This window comes from Sinohyriopsis cumingii, chromosome 16 (assembly GCF_028554795.1).
Source record: "Sinohyriopsis cumingii isolate HCF-2022 chromosome 16, ASM2855479v2, whole genome shotgun sequence".
NCBI lineage: Eukaryota > Metazoa > Mollusca > Bivalvia > Unionida > Unionidae > Sinohyriopsis > Sinohyriopsis cumingii.
This window is the reverse complement of record NC_142976.1, coordinates 58,823,313-58,850,668: the sequence shown is the minus strand read 5'-3', so window position 1 is coordinate 58,850,668 and position 27,356 is coordinate 58,823,313. Positions and strand designations below refer to the sequence as shown.

Sequence of the window (27,356 nt, the reverse complement as noted above, 5' to 3'; positions counted from 1 at the left end):
TTCAAAGAGCCGGAAGCCGACAATGGTAGGCTGGACAGTACATGGGGACACACAGACTGACATTTTTATGATTGACAGTTCGATCAAATGACCAGAGTCCGTCGCCATCCAATCGGGATGCGTTGTAGGTGGGACTTGATTCGAGAAGCTGGAATAAGACTTGTACAAGCCTGAAATTCGTCAGTTGGTGTTTAAGAGTCGCAGTGACACACACTCCGTTAGCCATTCGTAAAAATTGGCGGAATTTAGGAAATTCATGAAATAGCTTCGATCAGGAAGCTTTCGGGGGACGAAAGAATCTCAGAGAATTTCGGGGGACGAGAGAAGTTCAGAGAATTTCGGGTGACGGTGAGAGATACCGAGTGAATTTCGGGTGACCTCAAGGGATACCGTCAAGGGTTCCGGATACTAGAAGAGGAACCGGAAGTCAAGATAACGGCAAGGAACAAGGATTATAGAAGAGGAAGCGGAAGTGGAGATCACGAAAGGAGAGAAAGACAAGGGAACGAAGAGATTTAGATGAGTAGCACTCAAGAAGGGAAAAATCTCCTCACACTGTGAACTCAAATGATGATCAAAGGGATCATTGGGTGAAAGAGAGACATTGATTACTTTAAATTCTTTTAAATTTCATTTATTAAATTGTTATTGTTTAAATTTCATCTTTGTATTTCTTTTAATTTAACTGTCGGCATTGCTGACTGGGGGCTCGTAGCCATAAATATATTTAGTCAATAAATAATATAGTGTCCAGAATTAACCTTCTGAATAAGGACCAGGGGAACTTCTCATAATTCGTTAAAGTCTATAAGAAGAACCCCACCCCTAGACAACCACTACACCCCCACAGTGGGCGCTTCGTCCGGGATATGAATTAGACATATATATTATTTTGGGACTTAAAGTTATTGGTAGAAGTATTAGTGAACAGTGTGAGATATTTTCCATTCTTTGTATCTGAAATTTTGTGATTTTCTCATCTTGTATTTTTATTGTCATATGTGCAGGCTTTGTAGATCTTCCATTCATAGCAGTACGTGTGAAGCAGATATCGAACAAATATCTTACCTGAACGAAACTAGTTGTTGTCGACAGGTAAGTATTTAAACTGGTATTACAAATATCTGTATACTGTTTGAATTTTGAGACAAGGTATCACTTTACATTAGTATAATGGCTACCGAACGACAAATGATAAAGGAATACCGCGCCATGGGGTCGGAAGATCTTGGATACGAGGGAGATCGCCTGGCAACCTTTATAGAAGAAAGGATCAAGGAATGGAAGGCCGAAAAAGCAGCGGAAAGAGAAGCCCAGAGAGAACTAGCCAAGATAGCAGCGGACCAAGAGTTAGCCAAGATCGCAGCGGATCAAGCCAAGATAGCCGCGGACCGAGAAGCAGCGGACCGAGACGCCCAGAAAGAGCTGGAGCTAGCCAGACTCGCTCACACTCTGGAGATGGAAAAGGTCAGAGTTGAAGTTAGGACCAACGGACGGGACGACGCCAGTACAAGCTCTGGAACAACCGGCCGACCTTTCATCGACCACCGGATAGTCCAGATCAACATGTCACGCTTCAATGATAGGGAGGAGGCTATTGACGATTTTCTCGTCCAGTTTGAGAAACTCGCACGCGCTCATCAGGTCCCTGAACAGCACTGGGCCATTAATGTCTCAGCCTTTTTGCAAGGTGCAGCTCGGGAAGTCTACCACGGCTTAACTGCAGAAGAGGCTGATGACTACACTGCCCTCAAGAAGGCGCTTCTCTGCCATTATCGGCTGACCGCCGAGACTTACCGGAAACTTTTCCGGGACTCGGTGAAAAAGGTAACAGAGACCCACTCTCAATTCCACAACCGTGTTCGAGGTTTATTTGAGAAGTGGATGAAAATGGCCGAAGTCGAACGCACGTACGAAGGGCTACGCGAGGTAATACTCCAGGAACATGTCCTGGGTACTTACCGTCGCGAGTTGACAGTTTTCTTAGCAGAAAGAGAACACCGGACGCTCGAAGAGATCGCTAACATGGCGGAGCGATACGAGCAGGCGCACTCGAAGAGTGGAGGTTCCGGGGTTGCTGACCGACCCCGACCCTCTGAGTCGCGTCGTATGGGGGAGGTTGAGCCGGCTGTCCGTAACCGTCAGGGCGACGGGAAGGTCGGAGGGGCACCTACAGGTAGGGCTGCCGCCTATCGACCTGGACAGGCCTCACCCACGAAACCAGGACTTGCAAGTCGGCGAGGGCCGCCGACATGTTTTAATTGCAAGCGCCTGGGGCATTTTGCCAGGGACTGTCCCAAGGGCAGGCAGACCCAGGTGAATGTCGTAGCTAAGAAGGAATGTGTGCCGGAAGCGAGTCGCAACCCAGCCAACCTTGCGGCCGCAACTGTCAATGGTGAAGGCGCCACCATCTTGTATGACACTGGGTGCAGCGTCCCCGCGCTTGTCGACAAGAAATATGTCAAGCCGGAGGACTATACAGGGGAGGTAATAGAAGTTCAGTACGCGAACTGCGCGCGTGACTCATTACCAGTAGCTGTCATTGACCTCGATTCACCATACGTGAAGGGGAAAATTGAAGCTGCTTGCTTGGAGGGGCTATCACATGACGTCATATTGGGTTGCCGTTATGTGTTACCCCAGCCGAACCCCGAAACCTGCACACCTATGCCAGTGAGTGCTGTTGAAACCAGGGCCATGAGTCGACAGCCGAAACAAAAGCCAATCCAAGTTACATCGACACCGGTTAGTAATGTTATTCCAGCGGAGTTAAGGAAGCTGCAACAGGAGGACGCAACTCTGGCGCAGTTGCACAAACACGCAGAAGCGGGAACAGAAAGGGAAACTCCGAACGGCGCGGTGAAGTTTGTCTACAAGAAGGGAATCTTGTATCGCCACGCCAGGAAACACAACGAACACTTCAAGCAAGTCGTCGTGCCAAAGGAAAAGCGTTGCGAAGTACTGAAACTTGCACACGAGAGTCTCATGGGTGGACACATGGGAATTGCTAAGACGCGTGACCGTCTTGTAAAAGAGTTTTACTGGCCAGGGGTCCAGGGAGACGTAAAACGGTTCTGTCTCTCCTGTGACAAATGCCAGAGAATGGCACCGAAAACGGATCAGCGACCCATCCCTTTGGGGAGTACGCCCCTTATCGATGAACCATTTAGACGTGTTGCCATGGATTTAATCGGACCGATAAAACCCGCGTCTGCGCACGGAAATCGATATATTTTAACGGTTGTCGATTATGCTACACGCTATCCGGAGGCCGTTGCGTTGCGTAACATTGACACGGAAACCGTCGCGGAAGCTCTGTTTGCGATCTGGTCAAGAGTCGGAGTGCCCGACGAGATCTTGACCGATCAAGGAACACAATTTATGAGTCGTGTGATGGCGGAGGTGAATCGTCTCATGTCGATTAAACACCTCACGACTACACCGTATCACCCCCAATGTAACGGATTGGTCGAACGGTTTAATGGGACCTTGAAAAACACGCTCAAGAAATTGTGCGAAGGCCGCCCCAAGGATTGGGACCGGTATATTCCGGCCATGCTTTTTGCATACCGGGAAGTACCGCAAGCGAGTTTGGGGTTCTCTCCCTTTGAACTCTTGTACGGGAGAACCGTACGCGGCCCAATCGCCGTACTGAGACAGCTGTGGACAGACGACCACGCTGTAGAGGAAGTACGCACTACCTACCAGTACGTCGCGGACTTGCGCAACAAACTGGAAGAGGTTTGTTCTCTCGCGCAAGAAAATCTCAAACGAGCTAGGGCGCAACAGGCGAAAAATTACAATAAGCGCGCAAAACCACGTCAGTTTGAGGTAGGGGACAAAGTGTTGTTGTTGTTGCCCCAGGAACACAACAAGTTGCAAGTTTCCTGGAGGGGTCCATACGTCGTCACCAAGAAGGTCGGAGGTCAAACCTACCGGATACAGCTACCGACGAAAGAGAAATTGTACCATGCCAATTTGCTCAAGAGGTACCGGGAAAGGGAGACCGCCAGCGATTTTGTTGTCGCAGCGATAGTCACCGAGGATATCGAAGGCGATACGGAAGGTGCTAACACTGTCCCGAGCTGTCCATTAACGAGGGCCGAGACTCCGTCGGACGTGGAGTGTGACCCCATGTTAACTGAAGGGCAGCGGAACGAGATAGAGACCTTGCTGGCCGGATATTCCGACGTGCTAACAGAAAAACCCGGGAGGACGACGCTTGTCGAGTTCGGGTTAAAGATGGTGGACGACCGACCAGTTCAGCGTAAACCCTACCCCTTGCCCCACGCGAAACGACAAGTTGTAAGGGAAGAAATCGAGCAGATGATTGCTCTGGGAGTAATCGAACCTGCCGACTCTCCGTACAGCTCACCAGTAGTCTTAGTGCAGAAGAAGGACGGCACCCATCGGTTCTGCGTCGACTACCGGAAGCTGAATCAGGTGACAGAATTTCAAGTTGAAATGCTACCTGACCCCGAACATATCTTCGCTTCGGTCTCGAAAGCGAAATATTTTTCCAAACTGGATTTGTCCAAGGGGTATTGGCAAATTCCGGTAAGGAAAGAAGACCGACCGAAGCTTGCTTTTGCTACTCCCGACGGGACATACCAATGGTTGGTGATGCCGTTCGGGGTACAAAACGCGCCCAGCGTCTTTACCAGAATGATGCGGAAGTTGTTGGAGCCCTTGCGCGATAGGGGTGTCCACAACTTCATGGATGACCTCTTGTTAGCTACAGAGACATGGGGTGAACACCTCGCTCTGTTAGCTGACGTTTTGGAGCGGCTACGTCAGGAGGGCTTGACAGCCCGCCCTTCCAAATGTCACCTTGGTTTCAGGACATTAGACTATTTAGGACATACCCTGAGCCAAGGCACGCTGTCTCCAGAGAAGTCGAAGGTGGAGCAGTTGAGAAACGCCGCACGCCCCACCACGAAAACGGAAGTGAGGTCATTCCTGGGACTGGCCGGATATTACCGGAGGTATGTCGCTAATTTCAGCGCGATTGCGGGCCCGTTGTCTGACCTAACCAAGAAACGGACCCCGAGTAAGTTCGTTTGGACAGATGCGTGTGAGCACGCATTCCAAACGCTAAAGGATAGACTTACATCCGACGCAGTTGTTCGTCTACCGGACTTGGATAAAGAATTCGTTCTGCGCACCGATGCATGCGACACGGGACTGGGAGCAGTACTGCTCCAGGAGCATGACAAGACGCTTTTTCCTGTCGCATACGGCAGCCGGAAGTTGTCTGCTGCCGAGAAGAATTACTCAGTATCGGAGAGGGAATGTCTCGGAATCGTGTTCGGCATATCACGGTTCGAGCGATACCTATATGGACGTAAGTTCATATTGGAGACCGACCACCAACCACTCGCCTATCTGGCGCAGGCAAAGTTGTCCAATGGTCGATTGATGCGATGGTCGCTGTTTTTACAGCAGTACCAGATGCAGATCAGATACGTGAAAGGATCTGAAAACGTAGGCGCAGATTTCATGAGTAGAAGCGCCGAAATGATATAGATCATTTGTTATATTTTCGTGTTCATACTCAGTTTAGCATTTAGTTCATTTTGCTGATTTTGTTCTTTATATCGTGTAACACTTTTGCTTTTGTAGTTTGAGTGAATAAAATCCTGATTTTATTCTCAAGCGTGGGGGGATGTGATGTTTTACCCCAACCCCTTGTATTATACATGTATTTATAAGTCTGTAAGTGGAGCCAGGTAAGCTTTGTTTTTCCAAGTGCCTAAGTTGGCTAATCCTCTTACGTAACCCAGTCTTTGTTTGAGCTCTTGAGTGGAAATCTGGCGGGAATCTTTGTACATGGGAACACGTGACGTAGACAACTTCAAAGAGCCGGAAGCCGACAATGGTAGGCTGGACAGTACATGGGGACACACAGACTGACATTTTTATGATTGACAGTTCGATCAAATGACCAGAGTCCGTCGCCATCCAATCGGGATGCGTTGTAGGTGGGACTTGATTCGAGAAGCTGGAATAAGACTTGTACAAGCCTGAAATTCGTCAGTTGGTGTTTAAGAGTCGCAGTGACACACACTCCGTTAGCCATTCGTAAAAATTGGCGGAATTTAGGAAATTCATGAAATAGCTTCGATCAGGAAGCTTTCGGGGGACGAAAGAATCTCAGAGAATTTCGGGGGACGAGAGAAGTTCAGAGAATTTCGGGTGACGGTGAGAGATACCGAGTGAATTTCGGGTGACCTCAAGGGATACCGTCAAGGGTTCCGGATACTAGAAGAGGAACCGGAAGTCAAGATAACGGCAAGGAACAAGGATTATAGAAGAGGAAGCGGAAGTGGAGATCACGAAAGGAGAGAAAGACAAGGGAATGAAGAGATTTAGATGAGTAGCACTCAAGAAGGGAAAAATCTCCTCACACTGTGAACTCAAATGATGATCAAAGGGATCATTGGGTGAAAGAGAGACATTGATTACTTTAAATTCTTTTAAATTTCATTTATTAAATTGTTATTGTTTAAATTTCATCTTTGTATTTCTTTTAATTTAACTGTCGGCATTGCTGACTGGGGGCTCGTAGCCATAAATATATTTAGTCAATAAATAATATAGTGTCCAGAATTAACCTTCTGAATAAGGACCAGGGGAACTTCTCATAATTCGTTAAAGTCTATAAGAAGAACCCCACCCCTAGACAACCACAACACCCCCACACAAGCCTAGTTCAACTGTAAACTGCAGAGACCTAGATCTGCCATTACATAACGTGCAAGCAGATCTAGGTAAGTGCAGTTTGTTAGGAGTAATCAGTAAAACAAATAATATAGGCCCTGATCTGGATTCTGCAGTGGCAGATAAGGGTCTGTTTTGTTTGCAGTTGGATTAGACTTATAGATTTGAACAAGTATGTGGTAGCTCTTGCCACATTTTTATCCTGTCCATATTTTTGGCTGTTTGATATATTTCCAGGCCCTGCTTAGTATATGAAACTATTATTAAAAACTTAAGTTGTGCTCCTCTTGTTCAGCGTTGTTACCTACTTTAAATAAAAGCACAGTAGTGAATCATAATAGTTCCACTGCTAATTCTGATTTAGAAAAGGAAACCTCTGTACAGTACCAGTTTTCCATGTATAAATATATAAATATTTCTTTGTATATTTTTAGAATACAGTCTTTTTCAGTTGAGATACCTAAATGTGAATCTTTTTATGACAGAAATTCCCAGAAGCCCTGATAGGCCACAGTATCCAGTTTGAGCGAGCTTTGGCAGACCTTATAATCATTACAGCACCATTTGCTCCATCATTTGCTTCAGAGCTCTGGACTGGAATGGCATCAGTTGCTTCCAGAAAAACAGAACATAACTGGGTAAGTGGGACAGACTAAAGTCACACCAATGTAAACAAGAGTCTGGCGTACTGTTGTTACTCCCAAGTCCAGCCAGTAGTTTGTCTTACTGAATTTTCCTAACAAACTGAACAGATCCAGGACTCATTGCGTGTTCTGTGACGACAGATCTGGATCTGTGCATTTTACAGTTGGACTATAAGCGAGTAACACAGACAGTGATTGTCTCAATGATTTATAAGTAAAAACAAAACTGAAAGTTGTTTTTAATTATTCAAAATAATGTTTATCTGAACCAGGTGCATCTCCTTTTGCATGTGCGGTAGAGCAGTGTATGTTATCCATGTTCTGTTATCACTATTTGTCAGGGGCATTAAAGATAAAACTGGCCTTTTTCTTTTTACTGTCATAGTACCAAGTCTACTTGGCTTAGCCTTGCCCTAATGTTGAGGATTGTTGGGGCATTGCCTTTGGGTATGGGGCTAGTTTTTCAAATTTTTAGGATATTTGAATAATCTTGGAGGTTTTCAAATTGTAATCATTTTAAATCTTGGAAGATTTCAACTTTTCTTGTAATGGTCAATACATAGCAGTGAAAATTTCTCATAATTTATCTTGGAATCCCTTGTTTGAAAATGTTTGTACCAAAAACGTCTGATACATTCATTTCAGGATAAAAATGTGCTGCAGCAGACGTGGCCAACAGTGGATATGAATTATGAACTTCCAATATGTGTAAGGGTATGTTGAACAATACTGTAAAGTGAGAGTCTCCCAAGTCATTTTATACAATTTGCTAATTAGGACAATTAGCAATCATGCATGGTTGGTTTTGCTTTACGTTTATCACAATGGAAAAGAAAGATTTTGAATCCCAAAGTGTTTCCCTATGTTCATACAGACATGAGTACAAGCCTGTAATGTATGATTGTTACTCTTGTGTCATCAATTTCCTATTCCGTTAATGTGAAACAAGACCTTTAAGCAGTGATATTTTCTTTTCTAAAGATGTTGTTACCTACAAGAGATCAGTTTTTTTAAAGGCCTTGCCCCAGGTTGAATACTTCACATTGACAGGACCTCAAGTAAAATAACAAATATTTTCAGTTTATAGGTGAAATTTGGTATTTGTCAACGGCTAACAGAAATCTGATACAACACAAATAACAAAACATGTCTTATCTTCACACACAAAAGCCATGACAGCTCTTAAAAATATTTCTCTTGGAAGGTTACTTTAAATTCTGGTAATGTGAAAATTTTAGTATCACTGGAAGGAAGGTATCATATGTTTTTGTTGCTTTTGGAAGCAAGAAGAAAAGGACATGCATATATCTAAAGTGTGTATTTTTCTGAACAACTGAATTACCAAACTCTATTTCGCTATGATTTTAAATGAATTACTTATATAAAAGACCCTAGCTTTTGGTTCCTCATAAAAATGATGCAATGAATTCACTAGTTGCCATGGAGTCCATATTTTGTAAGGAATTGTTTGGTTTGCACCAATGATGAATTTAATTACCCCAGTGACCAGTGATTTATAATTAAAAATAATTGAACCCGAATTATATCAAATCAAGTACTTCAGTAACATAGTTTTTTTCCACTTGACCACAAATCAAGGTAATTCAGTTGAGTGTCAGAATCACGATCTAAGGGTCACACGTTCAGTACCCACCCAGGCTGTAACTTAGCTACCATTTTCTCAGCATCATATAGCCAGTGTTGTGTTACAAGTGTCATTAAAACCTACGAAAAAGAAACAAAATTAACCACAAAAACTGATACCTATGAAAATAAATAAATTTATAGTAGTTTTAGCAGGTCTCAAATTTTGAACACATTATGTTCATTTCAGTCCAATCTGCTTGAGGTTTTGTAATCTTATTTAACAAATTTGTTACACTCAACATGTTTGTGTTCTTTTCTTTTGAACAGGATGAAGCAAGAGACTTATTTGAAGTAAAAATGCCACGATACAAACTGGATAAACTTACACAAGATGAGGCATTTGATATCATTCGTGGACACGAGCAGTATCAGATATGTATTTCTCCCAAGACTATTGAAAGAGTTAAATTCATGCTATATCCAGGTTATGGTGCTGTAATACAGTTAAACCTTGTAGGTTCAGGTTTGGACTGTCTAGACTCAGAAGAAAAAGAGAAAATACTTAAGCAAACGATGTTGATGAAGGAACAGAAAAAGAAAGAAAAAGAGGAAAAAAAGAAGATAAAGGAAATCAGACGGGCAGAAAATATAGCAAAACGACAGAAAAAAAGCAACTAACCTAAGGAGAGCCAACAGTTCATGCAATAAACTGAAGAGATTCAGTAGCTTTTCTAGATGGAACACGTTACTATAGAAGAGCAGGCTGTATTTCCATTTGTCACTTAACTGTGAACAGTGTAGACTCAGATTTACAGCACGTAATTGAACAACACTTCAAGTTCTATGCTGTTAATTCTGCTAATGATTTAGAGCAGTGGTTCTCAGACTGTGGGCTGCATACCCTCAGGGGTCCATGGGGATGGGGTTACTCCATGGGGTATGCAGATAGTTCTTTTTCATTATGTATTTTCTCAATTAATGGAACCTAAAGGCACAACTTCTAGCATGTGGGGGTCTGCCAAATTTTTTGAGGTAAAGAAGAGGTCCTCATACTTGGAAAGGATCACTGATTTATAGCTCACAGTATATCTGATCACAAATTATGAGATGGCAGATATCTGGTCTATGCTGTTTGCAGTGGACGTTGTCCCAAATGGGAGTTTACTCCCCAAGATTGTCAGTGTCAATGTCACTTTTGATAGCATTTTCATTCTAGCAAAAGTGCTTATCTGACATTATTTGGATTGTTATCCTATTAGACTTAGACATTTAAGAAATGGTTTATTGAGTGCACATTTTTTATTGAGAAATATGGAACACCAGTCTTAATTAGATAGAAAATTTCTTAAATGAGTTTGAAAATTTAAATGTCATTAATTGCCTATCGGGATTGATTGTTACATTTGTTATTTGACAAGTGTCTTAAATTTGTAATGTAATACTGTTTTTAATTGCTAGCAAGTTGGATTGAATTGCAAATAACATGGACTTTGATTTGCCATATGCTGGTAGATCAGGGTCTGTGTTATTTATTCTACTGATTGGTCCTAACAAACTGCCTAGACCCAGACTTTCTTGGGCATTATCTGATGGCAGACGTGCAAGAAAGTATATACAGTAAATTAGTAAGCATGAGTTTGAAATTGTATGCATCAAATAAGCACAATGACTTTTTGTTTGTTGTTAGAGGAAGTTGCTGTTTGACACTGTTGGGTCCAGTGACATACAGTTTTTATGACAATAATATGAATGTTATGTTAAAATGGATCTCTTCGAAGTATTTGTAAAATAAAGAGTATTCTTGAAATGTGTTTCTAGTCTTTGCAGATTTAAAATAAAATTGTTATAGCAGAGTAATTTATATATTTAATTTTAGATCTCATCCATGAAAGGGTTCATCTTTACATTCATGTATTGGTTCTTTTCATCCATTTGTCTTACTGGCTCAGTGTATGCAGCTGTCCATCATTTGCAGAGTCACTTGATTGTCGTAATAATAATAAACCAGAAAGAGGCTCCTATTGACCTGATATCGTTTACCTGACTTACATTTCAGTTTACCAGTTCAGTAAGCAGGCGTATGTTGTATTGGATGAGCACAACCATTGTAATCTATTTCCCAAGGTATATTTCAAGTTTAATTTACTTATTTTTTGTCATCTTGATCAAAAGCAATATACCTAGTCTCTTGCTTGTTCTTCTAAGATCTTGATAATATAAACCGATTTACCAAGTTTGGGAGAAATCAGATGAGGAATATTGTCTCTAGATCTTCAGTGGTAACAAGCTCAGCCAATCTGACGCAAGGTGTCTCATTACTGTGTGCAAATGTCACCTGCCTGCAATAATATAAGCTTAAGGTGGATCAAAATCAGATCGGAAATATGTCTTCCAGGTTTAACATGCTTAGTTAATCAATGCCATCTCACCTCTGTCTGCGTGGGTTAGAATCTTGGGCTCTGGGTGTGTGAGAAAGCTTGCCATTAGCTTTCCATGGGTTGATTGTTTTTACTAGGGTTTTTCCCTGGTTCTTTCTCCACCATTTATACTGGTTGTCATGCATAGCTTATTGTGTGCCAACAAATGGTGTTAAACTCACGACACTAAAATTATTAATGTGTAGATCTTGCTCATAATCCAAGTCCTCCAGCATCTTGCTAAGACTTTTTTAAATCATTTTGATGAAATAGGGATCAGAAATAAATCTGCTTGAATGTTTACAGCCAATCAGATGCAGAGTGAGTCATCTCATTCATTCAGTCATTGCCAACCAAGATCTTGTTATAGGCCTATTCACAAAGTTTGATCCAGAGCCTCTCAAAAATAGTCACTACCCTCAGCCAATTAGATGCAAGATCACCTCATTAATATGCATAGGTCTCACTTGCAATAACAGTCAGCCAACATGTTGACAATATTAGCCTATTTACCATGTCCAGTGAGAATTGTGGCACAAATAATCTCTTGAACGATAAGGAGCTCAATTAAATGCATGTTCACCTCATTAATATGTGTAGATCTTGTTGAAAATAAAACACATTATATATCTTGAGAACATTTGACTATTTACCAAGTTTGATTAAAAAAATGCAGAAAAAGAGTTTCTAAAGTGTTGACAAGCTCAACCAATGAGATGCAAAATCACATGTATGCGATCTTAAAACTTGGATCAGAAGTAGCCTGTACAATGTTATCAAGCTCAGCCAGCCAATCCCATTCAAGATCACAACATTAATATGTGTGGATCCCTCACACAATCAAACTCACGCAAGAGCTTGATCATTTAAACTAATTGAAGTTTCATAAAATTCAAAAATAATGACGGTTTCTATGGTGGTGACCAGCTTGGCCAATCAGTATATGTCAACTTTGCTCATTATCAAATCTGTCTGAAATCTTCATGATGTAAACATATAATCCAAGTTGAATCAAAATTATATCAGAAATTACTGAGATGAGAAGTTCAACCAATTGGATGTAAGGTTACATCGTTACTATGGAATGATTTCACTCTTTATCAAGCCCATCCAAGATCTTGATGATAAAAGTCCATATTTCAAGTGTGATCAGTATTGGATCAGAAATGTAGGTTCCAGACTGAAAACTTACTCTGCCAATAAGATGCAACATCACCTAATTAGTGTCAATAACTACTCAAACTTGATGGGAACTAAACCTAAACATTTCTCTCATTGTGAAATTCAATTAAGTCAGATATATAGATAAAACAAAAAAAAATCTCAGAGTATAGGTTGGATGCTTTATTTTCAGTCTTTGTTGATTAATATCAACATCACAAAACAAAACTTTGCATGATGAAATTTGACTAATGCCCAGATGGTATTACCTAATATTCCATTAGAGTGGAAGATACAAGTTTTAATGGCCACTGCCTGTAGCTTGTGTTCGCTCTAGGAATTGAACCAAGAGCCAGCAATGTCAGAGTTATCATTATATTACTAGAAACATTTTTGAAGTTTGAAAATTTAATATACACTCTCAATTTAAAAAAAAATCCCCAAAATACAGTTATGAGTTGTCTTTTCATGTGAGAGTGTCTTGAAAAGTAAAAATTGCTAAAAAATACAATTGTGTATGAGTAGTCTTTTTTATGTGTGAGTGTCTTGACAATAACATTTGCTCAAAGTGAATTCCTAGAAAACTAAGGTGCATATCCACATGAAGCAACTATTACAAAATTTTCTCCAAGACTTTTGATTTGTAAATTTTTATAAAAAATAAGTGTTTTAAGGTGGATATGAAATGATTACAAGCTCAGTATTTATACAGTTACAAAAAAGCAATGTAGTCAGTACAGTATATCTTTAGGATGGATTTGTTTGTTTCTTTTTGTGGTGTTTAATAACATGTTTCAGCATATGACAGACTAATAATGGTGGCCAGTAGATCTGGTGGAGGAAAAACGCCAGATGACCCCAGAAAGAACCACCAATCCACATGGTAATATTTCTCACATTGGATGAGCCTAGACTTGATCACGTGGACAGTGCTGAGAGGTGTTATTGATCAGAAAAGGCAGGCAACCACTCTGCCACCCAGGGCCCAACTTTAGGCTGGTTTATACAGCACATTTTTCCACTAGTCACCGTGGAAAATACATAATAGTAGAAAAGATAAAGGGAACTTAGCAACAAACATAAGCTTAATAAAAGCTACTTTTATAATGTGGCAGATGGGATTAATTAAAGCATAATAATGCAAACACTGAAACATGTCAATACAGTATTAAAATAAAATTTTACATACAATGTTTTAATTTACAGCATAAACATGTTACTGTATACTTGCAAATCAACAAATGAGAACAAAAAGTAAAAAGATGCTGGCATTGATGGCATGTTGGGTGTGTGTAGATGGGTAAAGAACTTAAGTTCAGGAGGTATATATTTACAATAACCAATACAGATCAACAATAACCAATACATACAAACAATAACCAATACATACCAGAGATAAAACAACTGAAATTGAAGACATAAATGGTGATCTGTCAAATCTCTTAGTTGTAATTATGGATTGCCTTTAACACCTCGACCTCAACTGATTCCAAGAGAGTTTACGCATTCATAACAAAATTATATTTGTACTATGGGGTAATATTCCTACTGTTTGGTTTCTGAGAGTAACATATTTTGTACAGTCTAAGAGAAAGGTTAGTTTAGATACAATGGTGTGATAATGACCTTATTTTTGAGGGTTTGAAACCATCAGTAGATTTATTAGTTTGTGATTTGAAATTTATAAACTCTACTTATATTCAATTCACAGGAAAATATGAACAGGTTCTTGTTGAATGAAATTAAGCTTGGCATATAGAATTGATTACCACCATAAACAATCTGAACTTTTCAAATGCATTATTTTTTTTATCCCTGATTCTATGAATTGTAGAAAATTGTCTGCCAAAAATGGTTACAAACTAGGTTTATGTTCTGGAAAACATACATGCACCAACTACAAACCATGAGTCCAAAGTTCATAAATTCAGACAATTTGAAAAACTGCTATAATGGTATAAAACAAATGGGAATATAAAATTTTCTTTGAGATCAAGTGGGTTTTGTTTAATTGTGCCAACAGTGTTTAATAAAAAAAAAAATCCAAAATGTTATAAAATGTGTACAGAAAAATCTTTTCAGTTTATTTACCTCAATACAAGTATTCATAACAAATTTTGTTTGTGTACTTTGAATGGTGTTAGCTTAATTGTGCTTAAAGAAGTGTTTTGGTATAAAAACATTTAAAAAATCATCCAACAAGTTCAAACTTGTAAAAATGGACAAAACTGCTTTAACCGCCTCAAAATGTGGAGAGCTCATTTGCGCAAGAATACAAATAAATATGCTTATCAAATTTCACCTGTATACATTAAATTATTTTAAGCTCTATTGGTCACAAACCAGAAGAGCTTAGTGGGATTGTATGTTGTTCATCCATCTGCTGGCACAAGTTATCAAAACTACTCCTAAACAACTTAGATCTTGCTAACAAATCATCATAAACAGAAAGTTGTATCTACATTAGATTTTTAAGATTTCTTATCTGATCATGTTGAGTGCCAAGCGAGGCAGCTGTTAGTACCATTTTTATAAGTTTTTGGTATGACTCAGACGGGGATTGAACCCATGACCTCAGAAGCTATCTTGAAAATATTATTGCTACTTCTCCTGGATAGATGGTTATTCTGACATGGAGTTTTCACCAAAAGTCTTCTTGCAATGTCCTAAATGAAAATGGCACCAGTCTGACATCCAATATGGCCACCAACCTGAAAACTGCAATTGTGACTCCTTAGCAGAAAGTCATATCCACATTGAGTTTTGACCAGAACACTTCTTAAGATATCTTGCTGGTTGTAAATGAGAGGTAGCGATCTTAAATTCAATATGGTTGACATGATGGCCATTATGAAAATCTTGTAATTATTCATTCAGAATTTGATGGTCATAATGACATTGGGTTTTCATCAAAAGACTTATAAATGATGTTTAGTTGGTCCTACACAAAAATGGTACCAATCTAACATCCTATTGGGCTATCACTAAGAATCTCATAAATGACTGAAACACTGATAAAAGAAAAAAAAATGGTCTTATCTTGGATTCCTTGAAATTCTTTTTGGGCAGTGGAACATCAGACCTTTTCAGGGGTTCTTGTTGCTTAATTGTGCCAGCATGGTTAAAGAAAATATAAGTAGAGTCAACTCGACACTGATATGACTTTATGCTTTGGAGTAGCAATGACAGTTTTCAAGATGGTGGACATATCTGATGTCAGACTGGTGCCATTTCATTTAGGACCAACTAGACAAATATACATGCCAAATTTCACGTCTACTATTCAGTGACATTTGTATAATCTTGCAAAGAAGCTTTTCAGAATGGAAGGATGGATGGAAGTATAAATGGATGGATGAATCAACAGGGCCAAATCAATACAAATATTCTTTGAGCTTGCATATAACAAACATCAACATTCTGTAGTTGATTGTGCTTTTTACTGGTGTAAACTCAAAATCTGGCCAACCAGATATTACATGCACATTTATGTGAAAATTGACGGGTTGTTGTAGGGTTTAATGCCATTTTTCAGCACAGGATAGGCTATACATGGTGGCTAGTATAACTGGTGGAGGAAGAACCCTGGAAAACCCCAGGAAGAACAACGACCCATAAGAAACTACTGGCAAGCTTTCTCACGTACCCACGTCAGGCAAGCCTGTGACTTGAACCCACACAAAGGTGAGATTGCAGTGATCTGGAACAGTGAGCAATTTAGACCATTTGGCCACTCGGGGCCCCAGAAATGACTAGTAATATACCATTAATTCATCCACTGTAGAGGTTTGGCAGCAACAAAAATTGGCACCCCACAAAAAATATTTACAGTATAATGAAATCATTATTTTGTGTGGTATCAATTTTGTAGATTTTGAAGCTTCTAACAATCAATGAATTGAAATGCCCAATGAACATTTTTTTTCTGGAAACAAAAAACCCACTCTTTTCCAATCCAAACATACTTATACAAAAATGTAATTTTTCACAAAACCATGAAAATGTATACACACTAAAATGAATTAATTCACAGTACATACCAGAGTCTGAAATGAAGCACATTAACTCATTTTGTGTGCCAGTATACTGGATGTTATATGGTTACATAATACATGTTGAAAACTTTGGAAAAGCACAATAGGGAACCAGGTTACAAAATTTCTGAAAAAATACATAGATAAAAGGCAAGTAAAAGCAAAGATATATATAAAAGTAAAATTTACGATGTATATAAATGTCAAAATATCTTAAAAAAATTATGCAAATAAAAAAGCATACAATGCATAATGACTGGTACCACAAATATATATGATCTGCCTCAGAACCTTGCAAATTGTATGCATGTAAATATTATTTTAGATTTTTATGCAATATTTGAAACAAAATTCCATTTATTGTATTATTTGAGGTCAATTTACTGGGAAATCTCTCACGTTTATTACTCATAACTTCTCTCAATGAATTACCAAAAATAATTCATTTGTGAAATAATGGCCACATGATAAGTGTTGTACCTACTGATGTACTATTGGGAACCACCTGTAATGTGGTGGGGCTAATTTAAGCAAATTGTTGACATCGACAGTAAAACTTTGTTGCATGATATGATAATGCACACACATCTTTGATGATTCATACACTATGACATCATGGTTCATATATTTTTGGTAATAATCAACTCAGTGTCTTCATTTTCTCTACACAAAAACAAGCTACACAGCGTTTCTATTTTTTAAACTATGAAACAAAAGGTGCAAAATTAATTTCTGTTAATAATTAATCGAATCATACAGATTACAATTGAGATTATTTTTTAATAATTCACCCGGTCCTATAATCAAGGAACACGCTGCGCTTACATGATTCTTAGCACATGCTACACAAAACAAAATTGTATATAATTATACTTGGTTATAAGTTGAGTCCAAATGCAGATAACACTGACCCTAATCTGCTATCCTATAATGCACTGGAGATAAAGGTCTGGTTTTTTGTTCTTACTGATTACTTCTAACAAACTGCAGAGATGTAAATCTACCAGTGCATTATGGGATTGAGGATCTGGATTTGTGCAGTTTGTGGTTCAACTTGACTATCTGCAGTATCCTCAATATTGGAGATTCAGCTAAAACAGAATTTAGGTTAAAATAAGGAACCATCACAGAAATGTATCATTTTACTCTACAGTTGGGGAATTTTTAGATGAATGGGTCATTTCAAAGATATAGGAGGAAAATGATCAAAACTGGTCAAATTGTCATAAAGCTAGATGGTGCACACAGATGGACCCTTTTTTGCTCAGTGGACTATAATGTCACCAAATGATGATGTAGAATGTTAAATTATTTCAGTAAATAGATAAACACCACTCTGGTGGCCTAAGTGGTTAGAGCAACCACCTCGAATGCTGGAGATCACAGGCTTGAACCCTGATTGAGTCATACCAAAGACTTATAAAAATGGTACCAGCAGCTACCTCACTTGGCATTCAGTATTAAGAGGTTAGTGTTAGGACTGGTTCGCCTGGTGTCAGGATAATGTGACTGGGTGGGACATAATTCTACATGTCTGCAGCATAATGTCCCCATGGTAGACATCACTATAAACTACCACACTGCAGACATCATAGCGATATGACTGGAAAATTATTAAAGCTATGTTAAAAATCCAAACCACACACACGCACACACACAAAAAATCTGATGGTATGTCAATACAATGTTTCTCCTTGAACACAGGATCATGGGCTTCCTGCAACTTGTCATATGCCCCAGAAATCTTGGTCCCTATTCATGTTTTTATGAGTTACTTAATCACTTGATAAAATAAGTGTCCAAGGAAAACCTGACACTAAAATGCAGATGACAAAGTTTCAGGTGGTACAACTGTTGAAACAAATAAAGAACAGCTAAAAAATTAACTCCTAGTATTATGTGTTCCCTAGGATGGGACACACATTCTCCTCAGCTCTTGTGATCCTAAGTGCAATATCACAATAGGAATAAAAATAGTTACTAAGCAGAAATACGAGTTAGTGCCTTGAAAAATCAGGGTCCATAAGTACAATAATTAGCCATGTAGCTTGCGCAAGAACTTACTCCTTGGGGGAATTTAATAAGATTTTGAAAACCAACTAATATCACCTTACATTGCAGAGACATTCATATTACAGTATATGCCTAATGGACTTGTTTAATGTAAAAGTGTTTGCACAAGATGGATTTATTTAAATATACTTTAAAGTATGGTGCTGACACAGGAAACTTTTACATGTTTTATTTTTTTTGTTAAATTTTCATTCACTGCTTATAACTTTACTGAAAATAGGAAGCAAAAAATGTTTTTTTGGAGTAGCTACACAGTAACATTGGAATTCACTTTGTTAGCAGTGTACCTCATACTAATCAAAACCGCACTTGTTAGAAAGCAGTACCTATTAATGATTGAGTTTTCCACTGAATTTTGGTGCCCCAAAAAAGCCTTGAATAAAACTACAGTAAACCAGTGTTTATGTTATTGTTTGTGTGTGTTTAGTATTGTGGTGTTATATATTCAGTACAGTGATGTCCATTATCCATATCAATGTTTGTTTTGAATATTTGGGTCATGCTTCTGCAAACAATCTCATGCAAGTTTTTGAAAAAGCCATTGCAGCTGTCAACCTTGCCAACATGATCAAGTTACCAATGGAAAGACCAAATGTGATCTGGAGATTTTTTTATGAAGATTTGAATCAGAAGCTGAACACAGATTGCAATGTCAGCCTGGTTAATAATGGTAAAGAAATTTGTAAAAAATTCTATTGCATTTAAATGTCAGTCTTATAAAACTCTGGTCCAGAAATATTAAAAAAAATTTTAAACAATATTTTTTAATTAAAAATAAGTTTTAAAAGCCAATTCCAAGTGAATACAAAAGTAAGAAAAAAAAAAATACTGTTTATTACAAATTGTGTTATATACTGAGAAGTTTAAAAATTGTCTCATATGCAATTTATAAATTAAAGAAATATTCTGTCATTTGTTTAATGTTGTACTAATTTCCAGGTGGCTGTGACCTCAGTAAAGTTCATAAAACAGGAATGGATGCTGCTGAGTAGGCCTTAGACAAATTCCTGAATTATCTGCACACCCTATTCTGAAACACCCCAGCTAGAAGAGAACACTTCTACAATGTTACTTCATCATCCCAGAATCCCCCTGAATTCTGTAAACATTGCTGGTGCAACCATACTTAAAATAATTCCAAGGGGACAAGCCCTTGCTTCCATCTGCCCATCAGGCCAAGGCTAACATGTCTCTCAATCTCCTTATACAATTCTTAACAGATGAAAAAAACTTCAACAGCATATCTGGCACCATGAAGATGCTTGGTCTTGATATTGAGGACAGTTCGAAACACCATGTTCTGTTCAATGTGCATGTGGGATTTATTGCAAAACATGAACTTTTGGATTTGAAGACGATGAAGAAGCTTCGTGAGAGACAAATTTTAGGTTTTAAAGATGACTGTAAGAAAAGTTAGGTAAGCTTCACAGAAGAGCTGCTGGACAAATCCCCATTGAAGTATTCAGTGATATACAGCACTGATTGCTTGGACAAATCCCCATTGAAGTATTCAGTGATATACAGCATTGATTGCTTGGACAAATCCCCATTGAAGTATTCAATAGTATACAGCATTGATTGCTTGGACAAATCCCCATTGAAGTATTCAATAGGATACAACATTGATTGCATGGACAAATCCCCATTGAAGTATTCAATAGTATACAGCATTGATTGTATGGACAAATCCCCATTGAAATATTCAATAGGATACAACATTGATTGCTTGGACAAATCCCCACTGAAGTATTCAATAGGATACAACATTGATTGCTTGGACAAATCCCCACTGAAGTATTCAGAAGTATACAACATTGATTGCTTGGACAAATCCCCACTGAAGTATTCAGTAGTATACAGCATTGATTGCTTGGACAAATCCCCACTGAAGTATTCAGTAGTATACAACATTGATTGCTTGGACAAATCCCCATTGAAGTATTCAGTGATATACAGCATTGATTGCTTGGACAAATCCCCTTTGAAGTATTCAATAGTATACAGCATTGATTGCTTGGACAAATCCCCATTGAAGTATTCAGTGATATACAGCATTGATTGCTTGGACAAATCCCCATTGAAGTATTCAATAGTATACAGCATTGATTGCTTGGACAAATCCCCATTGAAGTATTCAGTGATATACAGCATTGATTGCTTGGACAAATCCCCATTGAAGTATTCAGTAGTATACAGCATTGATTGCTTGGACAAATCCCCACTGAAGTATTCAGTAGTATACAACATTGATTGCTTGGATCAATCATTATTCTTGTCAAACTTACCTATGTTTGTAATAATGGCACTGCACATACCCAAGTATGTAATAAAATAACATGATCAGAAACATGCCAGTAAAAGGCTTTTTGGAGAAAAAAAAGCCTTCAAACTGATTGCAAACTGCATTTTATCCAAAAGACATTCAAAAAGATTTAATTAAAATTTTTCACTACCTGCAGAAGTAGGTGAAAGGAGTAATGTTCATCCACATCCTGTAAAGGCTTTCACCTTATAAGACTAGTTTCAAGGCAGCAGCAATGGCATTCAGACTTTGACAAACTCCAGTAAATTTCGCTGACCTCAGGTTTAAAACTAAACTTCATCTGCTATATCACTGGATTTTCCATGAGACAACAGATCAATGGGACAGTTGTTTTTGTCAGGAACTGCTTCCATGTCCATAAAACAAAAATGCATGCTGACACGGAAAACGTTCCATCATTGTCCATATGCATAACACTACTTATCCACTAGATAAATAAAAAAGCATTGGCTTGCAGGTTGGACTGCTGGTTGGGCAAGGAGAGGATCGATGGCTGGATCGATGGTTGAACAGTTGACTGGACAGTCGACTAGACATTAAAACAGATGGACCAGTTGTACCAGTCCCCATATATATATAAGAATATGGCTGGACAGCATGTGGCATGACCTACCAATACAAATGAGCTCTATTTGACATGTATGACTGCCTAAAATGGCTGACCAGCAACCAAAATTGTGGCTGATAAAACATGTTGATGAGGTCAGTATCAGACCCAAGACACGCAAACTTTCAGATAGTGAGCTCATGATCAGGCATGCAAGGATACTTAATACATAGTGAGGTCAGGGGGATGCCCACTACGATACCAATTATTGGGATGAATCTTCAATAAATTCCAGTCAGAAAGATGTCATGACAAGACAGATGGATACAAACTCTCCCGAAGTTAATAACTGTGCAGATGTCTCCTCTACAAGCCCATTATCTGTAGCTAGAACAATGCTTATGACAGCTGTAGCATGCACACATCTCAAGCAATCCAAGTCTCCATCTCCAGTTGGCTGGATTTGATGCTTGTTGATGGCAGAGCCTCAAGAACCAGCAGGATTATTGGACCATTGTAGCATTGTGCTATCTACTGAAAAAATGCTCTGGATGGAATCTCAGGATGTCACTCTCCATGGACTGTCACTTACTTGCATCTCTGTCTTTAAAAAAATTTCCAACACCATGACTCATATTCCCTCTGACCACGTCCTGCAATAACAGCAAGGAATTGTTGATGTGTATTTTGTGCAGGAAGGTCTAATAAATGTCCTCACTGATTTTAAACTTATCACATTCAGCTCAAATTTAGTTCAGGAGAGCCCAAATTTTTAACGTACTAGCCCACGGACAAGTCTACAAAATCGTGAGAGTGATACAAGATACAAGAAATTCTAGTGAATGTCGGTGGTCTGGTTAAAATACAGCAACTCTGTGCAAACTTTTTTACTGACAGTAGGTCATGTTCAGTTCCTCATGCTTTATGTTTTGCAAGTTTTATATCCTGTGATCTTGCTACATTACATACATCAACACCTTTATTTAGCAATTTTATGTAGCGTATTCTTATTCTGGATATAGTTTCTTTCATCTATAGTATAGTGGAACTTTCATCTTGTAGTCACTATCAAGGTCAATCTCATTTTCTTGCACAGACATGATAATGTGGATATTTACTATTTACTATTTACAGCAAGTTTGGACACATAATGAATAAATATTTTTATTTTATCAGTTACATTGCAATTGTAATATTTTTGTGTAAAAGGGATTTGCTGACTTTTCAGTCCTAAGTTAGTCTCAGGCAGTTTGTCAGATTTTGCTGGCTCTAAACAATTGGCTTTTCAAAGATTGTTTTGATGCATGTTTTTTTATATATATGTTTTAATTGCTAAACATATAACTCTTGAGATTTCTTTGAGAGGTGTGTGTTTGGAAATAAAAGGCACTCGTCTCTAATGATTAAATATCAGGATGATTTTGTTCAAAGTGTGATTGATGCTAGGAAAATGTAGTACCAACAAGCATCACTTATGATATGTTTTTTTATGTAACTAATAATTACAGGAGACTTGATACATATTGCCTGGCAAACAATTAAAAGGATAAAAACAAGTTTCTCAAATCATTCTCAAAAGTAATTACAGGAGACTTGATACATACTACCTGGCAAACAATTAAATGGACAAAAACAAGTTTTCTTAAATCATTCTAAAAAGTCTGATTTGCAAATATTTTGATGCATGTCACCAATATGAAGGTGTCTGTATGATAGATGTTAAGTAAAAAGATAAAATAATTATTCACAAATCCTCAATCTTTTCTACCTATTCCTTTATCTGTCTGCATACATGTATCTATCTACTGTATTATTTACATATATATTTTTATATAACTTTAACTATCAGTATATGGTTTTAAGGTATCAACAGAGACACTATGGAAACAAAAGTTTCAAAAATAAATGCAATTTCCTTTAAATATGCCATAATTTATTTTGTTTTTTTAGTCTTGTAGGAATATTTTGTTTCAGGGCAAGCTCAAGTTTTCCAAGGGCAAGTTCAATTTTCCAGTCAGCTTGTACAAGGCAGACTGATCTTTATAAAATGTGCAAATCCCTGACTATATTTCTGAAATAACAATAAATAAACAACAACAAAATGGATATAACAACCCAAAAGTGTCATGATAATCCTTTAGGACACTAGTTATAAATGCAAGTGAGAAATTCAACCAGTGTTCACAATTAAACTGAACAACCTGTAAATATCAGTGACACTGTGTGCAAATTACTGGGTCAGAAAACTTAGCCTACAAGCTGCCAAAAATCTGTACAAATATCAGCAGACATAAATAAGGCTACCAACATTTTGTGGAAACTCTAATTACCAAAACTGTTGCACACTTCTTGATTGATGGGTAGATTTAACAATGATCTACATAAACGTCAAGAGGCAATGTGATGCAATGTTACTCATACTACAGTGAAAACCAAAATCAGTAAAACATCCAGTATATGGATAGCCACCTAGTGGTGGACTGGAGAGGTAGTTGTGACAGTTGTATGGGCAGTTAAGATGAATTTTTTTCTTTCCAGGACAGTTATGTTCAAGACACAGTAGAGTTTATTTCTTAATGTTAATTTATTTGCGCAGCATATTGGTGGAGAAAATGATTTCTTTGAACTAGAATGGTACTCTTTCCTTATTTTCTAAACTGCAGTGTATATTGGCTTTTCAGTTTTATCTGTCTACAATCAGTGGAGTATCAACGGTAGCAAAACCAGCAACAATGCCTCCCTCATTGTCGCTGCTTGACTTGGTTCTCAGCAGATGGCCTACTTGCACATTACAGATCTCCTGATCTGCTGACCTACAGGAAGAAAAAAAATAAAATGTGATTTTTTAAATATTTTAGTAAGGGTTTTGTACTTCAATGAAATGAAATTTAAGTAATATTTTCATTGGCATAACATAAGAAACCAAGGTATTTCTAATGGGTCAGCTAATTATATGCATGTTTTAATGGGACATTCCTTATGAACTATCTGTCCGTTGATCCTTACATGAACGTTTTTTTGTCCTGCCGAAAATGCTGCAAGCCTTTAAGAGACTTTGATGACACTATACTTAATTACATACACATACATAAGATGGCTTGATGGTGTGTTGCATAAAGGTTAGGTAAATGGTCAAGGTCACAGTATGGTGAAAGCTACTTTGTCACTTTTTTCCATGTAGCCTGCATGATTACACTTTTCCCAGGTATATATCATGATTAGATGGTCTGTTTCATATAATATTCAGGTCAAAGTTTAAATTCAAGGTCATTACAAGGAAAAACAAACTTAGTAATCTGTTTCCATGTTCAGTCTGTAACTTTTAAACTACTACAGGGATAGTTTTATGAAATTGTTCAGAGCTGTACATCATGATTAGATTGTGTGTCACATACAATAGTTAAGTCTCTAGCTTAAAGTTCAAGGTCAAAGCAAGTGAAAGCCTAACTTTGTGATTGGTTTCTTTATGACCAGTTTCTCTGTTTGATCTGTGACTAATCATCCAAGGTATGTTTTGGAAGCCTATCCAGGTATATACATTATGACTGAAGTTGTGTTATGGGCCATAAATAGATTGCAAGGTCAAAGGTCAAGGCCATCAAAATAGACAATGTCACATGTTCAAATCATATGCCACTTGTGCTAATCATTTGTTCACTTCTTAAAATGTAGTAGCTTGCAGTCAAAATATCATATGACATATGCTAGAGAAAGTGGACCAAAGATACTGCACAATGAACTATTGAAATTAACTTTAACAAATTTCTTTAAGAATAATATTACATGCAGCAAAGCAAAGAAATTAAACCATGATTCCCAATAAAACCTATAAATGAGACCAGGAAATTTTCATTAAGGCGAAGTTATGTAAATTAGAAAATCTGACTCAAATTAGTACCAGGGGAGGAAAAGCTAAGAAGCCTGAACGGAAAATCCAATGAGAATGAGTATTCGGGATGGCCTGATAAAAAGCTATTTATTTCATTTATTTTCCTTTGCCTTATGATAAGATGTATGATTATACAAGGGAACAAAAATACCCTACTGAAAGTATTTGTAACCTTCAATTCTTTTTTCTGCACCATCAGACAATTCAAAATTTTAATGAGCTTTTAGAACTTGAACATTTTCATACACATATATTTTTTATTTTTTATTTTTGACTTGTCACATTTTTTATCAGACTTTTCACATTTTTTATTTTTGACTGTTCACATTTTTTTATGAGACTTTCATAAGATATGTTTTTACTTATAATTATTCATAACAAATAAAACATTGAGCAAATGTATAAACAAAATCACCAAAAATACACAAGACATAATATTCCTGGTTGATTTGGGAGATATTAATGTCAAAATCAAAGTGTGATGCATGAATGCATATGAGGCCAAGACTGGAGGCCCTGAGTGGCTGAGTGGTCTAAAGCGCTCTCCGTTACGGATCATTGCCATCTCACCTCTGTCTGCGTGGGTTCGAGTCTAGGATTCAGCCAATGTGGGTATGTGAGAAAGCTTGCCAGTAGCTTCTCGTGGGTCAGTGGTTCTTCCCAGGGTATTCCTGGGTTCTTCCTCCACCATTAATACTGGCCACCATGCATAGCCTATAGTGTGCTGAAAAATGGCGTTAAACCCCACAACAACAAGGCCAAGGCTGGATAAAATAAGAAACAGTCTCAGATGCAAAATTGTCTAATAATCACACTGAATATAGCACACAAGTGTTGATGAGCCTAGTTCTGCAGAAATGGAAAAGTATTAATCAGATTTGTAAATGGATGATAAAACATGCATATTCTATAAAAGAAAATTTTATAAACACAATCTAGCTCATAAACTTTGGTGAGATGCATACTGATGTGTTTATCGTGCCCAGAGAAGATGTAATTGGAAATGTTATGGTGAAGTCCACTTTGGGTTATCACTTACCCTAAACACACTCCATATATTCCAATTTCTGATACCACATTTTGCAAACTGGGATCCACTCCAAGCTTCAGGAGGTGGTTCTTCTGTTGCCATGGATATATCCGCTCCATCAGTATGTATGCTTGCCTTTCCTCTGAGTTACGGATTTTTACCAGGTAATTTTTCATCTCCTTGCCATACAAGTTGTTACCTGTGAACATTGATTCAAATACTAAATTTTTTAGGAGAGATTTTATTTTTGACCAAAAAGAATTATTAGAAAAGCAAACTGCCATTTCTAAATCTACTGATATTACGTATTTATCTACAGTAAAACTTTAACATCTCAAAACTTTAATTATCCCATACTCAGCAATACCCAAATAATTTACTGAGTCCTGGTGTAAAGCCTTCCACTGTCTGCAATACTCAAAATATTTTTTACTCAGTTCTGGTGTAAAGTGATCCTTTGCCAGCAATACTCAAAATATTTTTACTCAGTCCTGGTGTAAAGTGATCCTTTGCCAGCAATACTCAAAATATTTTTTACTCAGTCCTGGTGTAAAGTGATCCTTTGCCAGCAATACTCAAAATATTTTTACTCAGTCCTGGTGTAAAGTGATCCTTTGCCAGCAATACTCAAAATATTTTTTACTCAGTCCTGGTGTAAAGTGATCCTTTGCCAGCAATACTCAAAATATTTTTTACTCAGTCCTGGTGTAAAGTGATCCTTTGCCAGCGACCTTGTACGCTCCAAACAATCAAGATTAAGAACAAGAATTTTTTCACTCACTGATGTGTTAGAATCTTGATCTAGAATTATTATAAATTTTGCTGCAACCTCCTATTCTCTACCAAGATCCTCCTAGTGAATAATCATCAGTATTTACAATGGAAAAAATAACCTGTTTATGTTATGGCTTTGGGTTTATTACTTGCAACC

The 27,356-nt window shown here is 38.0% G+C and overlaps 2 protein-coding genes across 4 annotated transcripts in view; one reads left to right on the top strand and one right to left on the bottom strand.

The window, feature by feature from the left end:
- Positions 1-10,762, top strand: part of LOC149780498 (putative leucine--tRNA ligase, mitochondrial) — a 123,018-nt gene extending 112,256 nt beyond the window's left edge. For both annotated transcript variants that reach the window (XM_089937463.1, XM_089937462.1), the window contains exons 23-25: positions 7,206-7,358; positions 8,010-8,078; positions 9,279-10,762. In XM_089937463.1, coding sequence (XP_089793589.1) covers positions 7,206-7,358; positions 8,010-8,078; positions 9,279-9,629 — 573 coding nt within the window. In that variant the 3' untranslated portion in view covers positions 9,630-10,762. The remainder of the gene's footprint in view (positions 1-7,205; positions 7,359-8,009; positions 8,079-9,278) is intronic.
- A 1,935-nt stretch (positions 10,763-12,697) lies between these two features.
- Positions 12,698-27,356, bottom strand: part of LOC149780497 (glutathione synthetase-like) — a 61,561-nt gene continuing 46,902 nt past the window's right edge. For both annotated transcript variants that reach the window (XM_089937465.1, XM_089937466.1), the window contains 2 exons: positions 26,435-26,624; positions 12,698-24,319 (listed from right to left, as the gene is read on the bottom strand). In XM_089937465.1, coding sequence (XP_089793591.1) covers positions 24,190-24,319; positions 26,435-26,624 — 320 coding nt within the window. In that variant the 3' untranslated portion in view covers positions 12,698-24,189. The remainder of the gene's footprint in view (positions 24,320-26,434; positions 26,625-27,356) is intronic.